This window comes from Palaemon carinicauda, chromosome 32, assembly GCF_036898095.1.
Source record: "Palaemon carinicauda isolate YSFRI2023 chromosome 32, ASM3689809v2, whole genome shotgun sequence".
In the NCBI taxonomy this organism is placed as follows: Eukaryota; Metazoa; Arthropoda; class Malacostraca; order Decapoda; family Palaemonidae; genus Palaemon; species Palaemon carinicauda.
The window spans coordinates 77510776-77521299 of NC_090756.1; the positions used below are offsets into that span (position 1 = coordinate 77510776).

The following is a 10524-nucleotide window of genomic DNA, read 5'->3' on the forward strand; positions in this document are numbered from 1 at the left end:
AACTCTCAAGACTGTCTTCAGCTAGCCTCAGCTTCTGGGAAGCAAGCTTGCGAGCTTCTTGGTATCTCTTGTTCAAGTCATTTTGAATGATTTAACGAGGTCTCCTTTGATTTTGTTCCTGCATTGGGCCAAAAAACAAAACCAAGCTGTCCATGTTCGAACCTTTATTCCTTCCTTCCCTGGAAGCTTCCACAGTGATCAAAATAACTTTCTTCTCTGTCCTGCGAGGGCTGTTTTAAGAGGACTGGCTTGAGAATCGAAGACTTCTTACTGGCTCCACCAGGTCAAAGGAAAGAAATCAAAGAACTCTTAATTTGTTTTGGATTCGTGATGCCATGAAACGTGCCTTCAACCTTTGTAGGCAATGATTCGCAAAATCTGGAAGGGATCCAGTATTGTCAATTTGGCTCTACCATAGTACTGTATTAAGGAAGACCATGTCAGTAAAATCACAGTATTGGAAGCAAATTGAAATACAGTATATGGCAATTTTGTATGATATTTGGTCCTTTACAGTGTTATATGCACAATTTGCCCGAATTTCAAGAGGAAAAGTATTTCCTCCGAAAAAAAGGTTGACTTGGGTATTAAAGGCAGGAGTTAGGAAATGCCAGATAACTTTTACCTCGCTGCATGCGGGAATATACTCGTAAGTCCCTAGGTGCCACTACTGTTGGTCCTTTAGTGGTTGGTCAGCAGGTTGTGTGCTTTCCTATAGCTTCGTCGCTAGATAAAAAGCATCTTGTTCAAGATTACAGTTTCAACCGAAGTCTAGAATGAAAGGTAGGATCATTGGCTTTCTAATCTTCCCCCTCCCTGGGAGGTACAGCAGTCATGTTCATTTTGAGCTGGACTGAGACCTCGAATCCAGGTGAGCTTCATAACCGTGCAACCTTTCTTTTCTGACAGGATTTGTTGAGAAGTATATCCCTCACCCTTCCAGACAAGGGGGGGGGGGGGTAGAATATATTAGAACCAATCTCTTGTATTGGTTACTTATATATTCGGAAAACATATCCCGTACAAGGAAACAGGCTTAGCCTAACCTCTGTATTATCCCTATCCACAGATGCTAGGATGTTCCCAGGGAAATTTATCCAGCCGGAATATGTGGGTTCGTTTGGACTAACTCTCTCTGAAGGATGAGTCTCCTATTAAAGGACTATGGTTTGTATATGTGTAGGAACAAATTCCTGAAGTCAGCTGTATTATTTGTAGCTATTCAAATCCGTCCCGGCCACACCACAAGTCCCAGGCCTAGAGCTCAGAAGTGCTAGTCTTGCTGACTGACATGTGGGCGGGGCTTCCCTGTAACTCATAGTTAATCATAACAATATTGTTATTTTTCAATATTTAACTTAGCCGGTGATTATATAAGCTGCAACTCTGTTGCTCGACAGAAAACTCTACGTTAAAAATCCGCCAGCGATCGCTATGCAGGTAGGGGGTGTACTTCAACAGCGCCATCTGTCGTGCAGGTACTCAGTACTCAATGTAAACAAAGAACTCAATTTTCTCTCTGTCGGGCTACCGGCAAGACCTACTAATTCACTGTTGCTAACTGGATTTGTTTTCACAACTATTGGTGAAGTACACTATTCTAGTTTTGAGCTTTCGCTATGCAGGTGTTTTATCTTCATCTCAAAACTTGAACTCGTTTTGGTTAGATTTAATTATGGTAACAAAGAGAGTATGGACTTTCTTTCACTTTTAAATGGCCGACCCTTCCCTTAGACGGAAGTGTGTTTAGGCTTTTAGTAATTATCTTATCACGTTATAGATTTTCCTCTATATATTTTATATCTCTCCGCCTTTATTAGGCCTCTTCGATTAACTTTCCATTTTTTATAAACATATAAAATTTTAATGCTTTGTTTATATAGACCTTTCCTTAGAGTAGGCGGTCCTAACTTGGAAACCGAAGTTAATCAACATTGAGCCCTTTATATCGTCTTTAGCTTTTAAAGGATTTAAAACTTTTTAAATGTAATATTTTATGAAAGATTTTCTTTGATAGTCTTCGTACTGTTTTCAAAGATGAACTAACGTTTAGTTTTTTATGCTACGCAGTTGTTGACGTTCAGGACGTTCAACATGCGCTCTATCGTTACGATAGAGAGAGAGTGTATCACGGTTTCACTTTGCAGTAAGAGTAAATCGATTCTGACGTTTTGTTCATTCTTTCTTAGCTTAAATGTTTTAAATTCTAATTTAAAGGAACTTTTTATTTGAAAAACCTTTCAGTTTTTTCCTTTAGTCAAATAACATGTTTTTTTTGACGATATATAATTGGGCTCTTCTCTTAGGTGCGAAATCAAGAGAGAAAGAGAGAGAGAGAAAGAGACGGAGGGAGAGAGAGAGAGAAAACGTTCCGTTCAAGCGGGTAACGTTGTTCTCGTGTTACTCTCGTCCCTAGTCTCTGTACGGGGAGGAAGGATAAAACGTTTTTAGGTTTTTATTCTCGTCCCCAGGCTATGTGCGGTGAGAGATTGAAAACGTAGTTATATGAACTAGTGTTTAGTCTCTTTCCCAGCCACTGATTTTTCTTTTTATCTTAAAATATGTTTTCTGTTTTTTGCTGGTATTATGAGCTTGCATTATACGACTAATTTCGCAATTACTACCTTTTAATGAAGGGTAGAATTGCGTGTTTCAGGTAGAAATAAGTGCAAAACAGAAAATCGAAGTGATAAAGTGATATGCGCAAAGTGGTACAGTGTTGCGTCCGAGGGTTCGTCTGTTCGTGCCTGTCGTTCACCTAGTCCGGGACCTCTTGCAAGCTCCCAAGCCCAGGGGAGAAGTAATGTCAAAAGACTTATGGGTTCGAGAGGCCTTGACCAACGAACAGACGTTTTCCCTCTATGGTATCGGGTGTTTCTTACCAAGATCTCCCCTACCATAAGACGAGAGAGACGTTGTTTCTCCTCGCCATCCGTAGGCTTTTCGCATAAGAAACCTGTCACAAGGTTTCGAAGCCCTTAAGCGAAAGTCAGTCCTTTCAGGACAGGTCCAGCGTCCTGGTTACAGCCATTAGGACAGCTCTGACCCTATGCAGTCATCGGATAACTGCTCGCCGCCTAACAAAAGCGTAACACAGACTCCGAAAGTCTTTTTTTGTAGGCAAAGTGTTGCGGTCACAGACGTTACCCTCGTCTATTACCACAACCATTTCCGTTGATCCTTAAGGGGTTGTATGGCAAAACATGCAGTATATGCTTGCCTCCCTTATGGAAGACTATTCTGCCGATTAGTCCGTTGAGTCTAGCCGTTTATTTCATCGATATCCTGGCTTTCAGCCAACCTAACGTTCCTTTGTGCTTACTGTTGACGTTGGCGTAGCTTAGTCACGTCAGTCAGGTTGTTTAGAACCACACTCGATGCGGTCTCGTGTGGTTTTTCAGCCGCATTTGGACGTTAGGCCACTGGCTGATGCTCCTGTTGACGTTCTAGACGTTCACTAACAATCGGAGTTGACTTGTTTTGACGCTGTGCGTCAACCTCCGCATTCTAGAGTTGTTTTGACTGCTCAGTCTAGGCAGTCAAAGCAGTCTCGAGTGGACGCTGTACGTCCTCACGCTCCTGTTGTGGTTGACAGTTCAGTTGTTGACAGTTCACAGACTGTCAAGCAGTTACATGACGTTGCGTTCTGGTCCGCTACTAATGCACCAGTGAGAGACTCAGCTTTTATCGGACAAGGTTCCTGTAGATGAGGAAGTTGCTGTTCTCCCTCCTACTGATATTCCCTTGAGGACTCTGTCAGATGGAGAGGAGCCTTAAGCTGCTTAGCCTCCTATGGACTTTAATTAAATCATGATGATTTTTTTAAGGATCTTCGTCCGGATCTTGTAACTGCTGCTCCTCGTTCGCCTAAACGTCAGAACTTACACTAGGCCTAGCTACTTCGAAGCCGTTGTTTTTAAGCTAGTGCTCTCTCGCTCTCCTAGAGAGCGTTACGTTGGCTAGGCGACTGGTTTTTCACCAGGAGGAGTTTGGGGGATACAGCCTTTGCTTTCCCTTCTTTTAAACTGGTTTATAGAGCGAGAGTCTGATATGACACGAGAGAAGTTCTCGGCTTGGGAGTTCATGCCTCTGCCCAGATAGACTTCTCAATTCTGGTAGACTCTCCCTGGCGCCTAGCCAGGAGACGCTCCAAGTTGTTTACAGGTCAACTTCTCAGCTGTTGTCGAGCCTTTGAAGTTTTGCTGTACTATTATGTCACGCATAACAAGGCTTTCAGGGATGGTAAACGGTTCCGCCTCAGTCGCTAACCCCGTCTGTTGCCACACCTGCTCCCGTAGACCCTAAATGGGCTTTGCTGCAAGACATGCAGTCCAAGCTGGCGTCCTTGATAGAGGACTTAAATGCGGAGAAGAACCTTCTGGCCAACAACCTTCCAACCGGTCGGTTGTGCGCCCTGTTGACGCTGAGGTAACCTACTCGCGTCTGCCAGTTGAGGTGGTTCCTCCACCGATGCGACCCAGTGTGGGTTGCCAGCCGCACGTTGACGTTAAGCGACGCTCGGAGGTGGTTGTTGACGTTCAGGACGTTCAACAACCAGCAGAGGTGACTTGTTGTGACGCAGTGCGTCAACCTCAGCAACCCGGTAGGGTGTTGACTGCACAACCCAGACGGTCTAGACAGTTTCGGGTTGACGCTGTGCTTCCTCGCGCACCCATGGTTGTTGACAGTTCACAGACTGTGCAGCAGTTCCATGATCTTGCGTCCGGCTCCGTCACGCATCCACCAGTGCGACCGGATTCAGCGAGTCAGACGTTGCCCACTCCGTTGCCGTTTCCTCATCAGTTTCGGATGAGGAACCCTCTGATGAGGACGTTGCTGAACAAGACGATCAGCCCCCAGCCCTGCTATCCATCCAGAAGATGCTGAAGAAGGAACGCTGCTCAGTCAGGCTGTGGATGAGTCTGGTAGGGACGCTGTCATCCGTGGATCAATTTGTGTCACTAGGAAGACTACACCTCCGTCCTCTTCTATACCATCTAGCTTTTCACTGGAAAAAGGACAAGACGCTAGAAGCGGTCTCGATCCCGGTTTCCGAAAAGATAAAGTCTTGTCTGACTTGGTGAAAGGACTATATCAACCTAAGAGAGGGTCTTCCCCTGACTGTTCAGACTCCCAACCACGTTCTCTTCTCGGACGCATCGGACGTAGGCTGGGGTGCGACATTAGACGGACGGGAATGCTCGGGATTATGGAACTCGAGTCAAAGGACAATGCATTTCAACTGCAAGGAGCTACTGGCAGTACGTCTGGCCTGGAAAAGCTTCAGGTCTCTCCTTCAAGGCAAAGTGGTGGAGGTGAACTCGGACAACATCACGGCTTTGGCGTACATCTCCAAGCAAGGAGGGACCTACTCTCTGACGTTGTACGAGATCGCAAGGGACCTCCTCACCTGGTCAAAAGGTCTAGACATATCACTAGTAACGAGGTTCATCCAAGGCAACTTGAATGTCATGGCAGATTGTCTCAGTCGGAAGGGACAAATAATTCCAACAGAATGGACCCTCCACAAGGATGTATGTAAGAGACTTTGGGCCACCTGGGGCCAGCCAACCATAGATCTCTTCGCAACCTCGATGACCAAGAGGCTCCCAATATTTTGCTCACCAATCCCGGACCCAGCAGCAGTTCATATAGATGCCTTTCTCCTAGATTGGTCACATCTAGATCTATATGCATTCCCTCCGTTCAAGATTGTCAACAAGGTACTGCAGAAGTTCGCCTCTCACGAAGGGACAAGGTTGACGCTAGTTGCTTCCCTCTGGCCCGCGAGAGAATGGTTCACCGAGGTACTTCGATGGCTAGTAGACGTTCCCAGAACACTTCCCCTAAGGGTGGACCTTCTACGTCAGCCACACGTAAAGAAGGTACTCCAAGGCCTCCACGCTCTTCGTCTGACTGCCTTCAGACTATCGAAAGACTCTCGAGAGCTAGAGGCTTTTCGAAGGAGGCAGCCAGAGCGATTGCTAGAGCAAGGAGAACATCCACCCTCAGAGTATACCAATCGAAGTGGGAAATCTTCCGAAACTGGTGCAAGTCGGTATCCGTATCCTCGACCAGTACCTCTGTAACTCAAATAGCTGACTTCCTCTTATATCTGAGGAAAGAACGATCTCTTTCAGCTCCCACTATCAAGGGTTACAGAAGCATGTTGGCATCAGTCTTCCGTCACAGAGGCTTAGATCTTTCCAACAATAAAGATCTACAGGACCTCCTTAAGTCTTTTGAGACCACGAAGGAGCGTCGTTTGGTTACACCTGGTTGGAATTTAGACGTGGTACTAAGATTCCTTATGTCAGACAGGTTCGAACCGCTACAATCAGCCTCCCTGAAAGATCTCACCTTAAAGACTCTTTTCCTGGTATGCTTAGCCACAGCTAAAAGAGTCAGTGAGATTCATGCCTTCAGCAAGAACATCGGATTCTCATCCGAAACGGCTACATGTTCTACAACTTGGTTTTCTAGCCTAAAACGAGCTGCCTTCTCGGCCTTGACCAATATCATTCGATATTCCAAACTTATCGTATGGTTGGAAATGAACTAGAAAGAGTCTTATGCCCTGTAAGAGCTCTTAAGTTCTATTTAAAACGAACTAAACCTTTACGAGGCCCGTCTGAAGCTTTATGGTGTTCAGTTAAGAAACCATCTTTGCCTATGTCAAAGAATGCTTTATCCTATTTTATCAGACTGTTAATACGAGAAGCTCATTCCCATCTGAATGAGGAAGACCAAGCTTTGCTGAAGGTAAGGACACACGAAGTTAGAGCTGTCGCAACTTCCGTGGCCTTTAAACAAAATAGATCTCTGCAAAGTATAATCGACGCAACCTATTGGAAAAGCAAGTCAGTGTTCGCGTCTTTTTATCTTAAGAATGTCCAGTCTCTTTACGAGAACTGCTACACTCTGGGACCATTCGTAGCAACGAGTGCAGTAGTGGGTGAGGGCTCAACCACTACAATTCCCTAATTCCATAACCTTTTTAATCTTTCTCTTGAAATGTTTTATTATTGTTTTTGGGTTGTCCGGAAGGCTAAGAAGCCTTTCGCATCCTACTTGATTTGGCGGGTGGTCAAAGTCATTTCTTGAGAAGCGCCTAGATTAGAGGTTTTGATGAGGTCCTGTTGTATGGGTTGCAACCCTTGATACTTCAGCTCCTAGGGGTCGCTCAGCATCCTAAGAGGATCGCGAGGCTCCGTAAGGAAGACGTACTTAAAAAGGCAGAGTAATTGTTCAAGTCGACTTCCTTACCAGGTACTTATTTATTTTAAGTTTGTTATTTTGAATAACTGCTAAAATGAAATAAAAATCCTTAGCTCATAATAATGTAAACATTTATTACTGGTCTCTACCCACCCCCCTGGGTGTGAATCAGCTTATATAATCACCGGCTAAGTTAAATATTGAAAAATGTTATTTTTATAATAAAATAAATTTTTGAATATACTTACCCGGTGATTATATATTAAAGGACCCTCCCTTCCTCCCCAATAGAGACGCAGTGGACCGAGGAGAAAATTGAGTTCTTTGTTTACATTGAGTACTGAGTACCTGCACGACAGATGGCGCTGTTGAAGTACACCCCCTACCTGCATAGCGATCGCTGGCGGATTTTTAACGTAGAGTTTTCTGTCGAGCAACAGAGTTGCAGCTTATATAATCACCGGGTAAGTATATTCAAAAATTTATTTTATTATAAAAATAGCATATTTTGACGGCTGCATCTTTGCTGGAGTCACACTAAGGTTTGGATAGTAGGTAAAGTTCTAATTACAAACATTCAAAGATACAAACTCGAATCCAACTAAAAATGAGAAAGATAAGATAATGAAAGTGATAATACAATATTTTATCATTTAATACAGTAGTCATGATGACATTTGTAATATTTTGATATCTATTTTATATGAAACCTGACTATTTGTTGAATTTTGTAGCTGGAAATAATAGGCAAAGGATTTAGGTTAGGCCTACACTCGGTCAAAATTTGACTTCCAAACAGCTTCTCGGAACCAATTTAGTTTGTAAGTTGAGGACCTTCTGTAATCAAAGTTTGGGAATTTAAAAGATTCGGGTTTCTATCGCTAAAACAAAATGACTTCAAATTTGTTATATTAAATGACTAACTATTTCATTTCAGATAGCCATAGTAGAGGCAACGCAAAGTTTATCAGCAGAAGAATGCTTTGGTGTGGGGTTGAACAGAGCAACGCTCTTGTGTTCTTCGTGCGATACTCTAAAGGAATTTAATCTCGAAGTTCTAGAGTGAGTAGATGTACCTTTCGTTGTCAGGACCTTACATTCATCATCATCATCATCATCACCTTCCACGCTTATTGACGCTAAGGGCCTCTTTTAGATTCCGCCAGTCTCTATCTTGAGATTTTAATTTGGTACTTCTCCATTCATCATCTACTTCACGCTTCATAGTGCTCAGCCATGTAGGTCTGGGGCTTCCAACTCTTCTAGTGCCTTGTGGAGCCCAGTACCTATCTTGAATTTTTTTTGCCAAGCTGATATATTTTTTTATTTTATAGCTATATTTTCAATTTATAACCAACATCCTTTAAAAACAATCTCTAGCAGTTGCATTAATAAATCTTTTTTTTTTTTTTTTTTTTTGCAGGACCATCTTTTTTTTTTTTTTTTTTTTGCAGGACCATCCTTTTTTTTTTTTTTTTTTTTGCAGGACCATCCTTTTGGTTTTATTTTTATTATGTGGAATTAATTTTGAAAGCTTGTACTGTATAGTTAATTCTTAATTATATTGAAACCTTTGAACTATTACTTTTTATCCAACATCTTATTTCCATATACAGTGCAGGTATAGCAATTACAATGCATGTCCATGTTCACCTTAATAAAATGTTTCTTGTTTTAAAATGAGATTATCTGAAGGCATACTGTACCTCTGTTACAGGAATAATTGTAGAAAATGCTGTAATGTGGATGACGTTAATGCCACTCCAACAAAGTACCCACGGGCTCAGTTGGAAGTATGTGGGTGACGACTGGGGGCATTCCCACAGGTCCAGGGTAAGGAAGGATGCTCTTCTCTACAGTACTTTCTTTCAAGTGGGACCTCAAAGCTCTCTCTTATTAGTCAAGTAGATTCACTCGGGTTTTGATGTCGTTGATTTCAACCCGCAGAGCATTAATTAATTTTGAAAGGGTTTCATTGACCACCTTGTTAAAACATATCATACATACTGTTTGTTCTGGTACGAATACAACTGTTCCTTACATGAGAGAAGGTAACAGCACTAGAGAATTATTTTAAACAAGGTTTTAATAACCGCACCGGTTGTTACCAATGTGTAGTGGGAAAGCTCTCTCATAACTTCACTTTGAACTTTGATTTTAACCATGATTGAGACCAAACTTTATTTGTTCCGTAACTGGAATACAAACCTAAGCTATTTACTAGGGGTTATTACTTTCGGCGAAGCTGAAAGGACAAACCATTGACATTTTAGCGAGGGTTAAATACCCATTCTGCTTGTTAGCGGGGATAGGGGGGGTAGCTTGCTACTGCTCCCTCTCACACCTGTGATTTAGCTCACTTTGCTTTTGGCTCTGATGGTGAATGGTCGTTGCCGTTCTTCATCCTTGCCAATTTGGACTGCCAGTAATTGCTTTTGTTTGTGCTTTCTCTTTGTTAGTGTGTGCCCTGGACTTGAGGGCCGGCCCTGCGGTACCTTCACGTCGGCCGTGGACACCGATCGTCACACCCTTTGTCCCGCCTGCAGAGGTCAACAGTGTGATAGGAGATAACAAGTGTAGTGAGTGTCAGCAGTGGTCTGCCTCCCAGTGGGAAAGGTTTGGGCGCCGGCGGGAAAAGAAGTCAAAGTGAGATATTTCTCCTTCAAAGATTACTTTGAAAAGGAAAATACACAAGCCTTTTTTTCCGCTTCCCAACCTTTCTTCGAAACTCCTACTCAATCGCCTTCTTCCGAGAGACCGTTGAGTTGTAGTGTAGGCCCTTTAATTATTGGTCAACCCCGGTCCTCGAGAGATGGTGTTGCTTCCTCTAGCGAAGCAGCCCCACCTCTCCCCCCAGGTGAGGCCATGTGTCTTTCTCCTTTTGTTCAGGTGTGGTTGTCCTTGAGGCTTCCGGGTTCGCCCTCCAAGGACTCCTTGCTCCAGTTCATCATCCGTGGTGCTAGTGAACAGTCTTTGTTGACTTCGGAGGGGGATCCTCTGCCGTTCGTCAACGTAATGGTGTCTGGGGTGTCTTCTGCTGCTGCCAACGCCCTTGCCTCTTCAGACTCTTCAGCTGTTGCTGCCGACTGCACCACCCCCGTTCCTCACCATCTTTCAAGGGAAGAGCTAATTCTCTCGTCTGCCTCTCCTGCTAGTGTTTCTCATCCTCGAAGGAATTCACTCATAGAGACTCATCTGCGGAGGACTGCTGCTTCTAAAGGTCAGCTTTCTGATCCACCGGCCCCAGAGGGCGTAGGAGATCTCGCAGAGCTCCCCCTCCACTTCGCCATAGAGGTTTCCCTACGC

General features: G+C 43.7%; 1 protein-coding gene across 1 annotated transcript in view; it reads left to right on the top strand.

Annotated features, from left to right (window-relative positions):
- The window catches only part of LOC137625787 (selenoprotein F), a 39816-nt gene extending 30723 nt beyond the window's left edge, over nt 1–9093 (top strand). The window contains exons 2-3 of the mRNA XM_068356675.1: nt 8156–8280; nt 8936–9093. Of these exons, the coding sequence (XP_068212776.1) occupies nt 8156–8280; nt 8936–9023 (213 nt within the window). The 3' untranslated portion in view covers nt 9024–9093. The remainder of the gene's footprint in view (nt 1–8155; nt 8281–8935) is intronic.
- Nucleotides 9094–10524: the final 1431 nt, after the last annotated feature.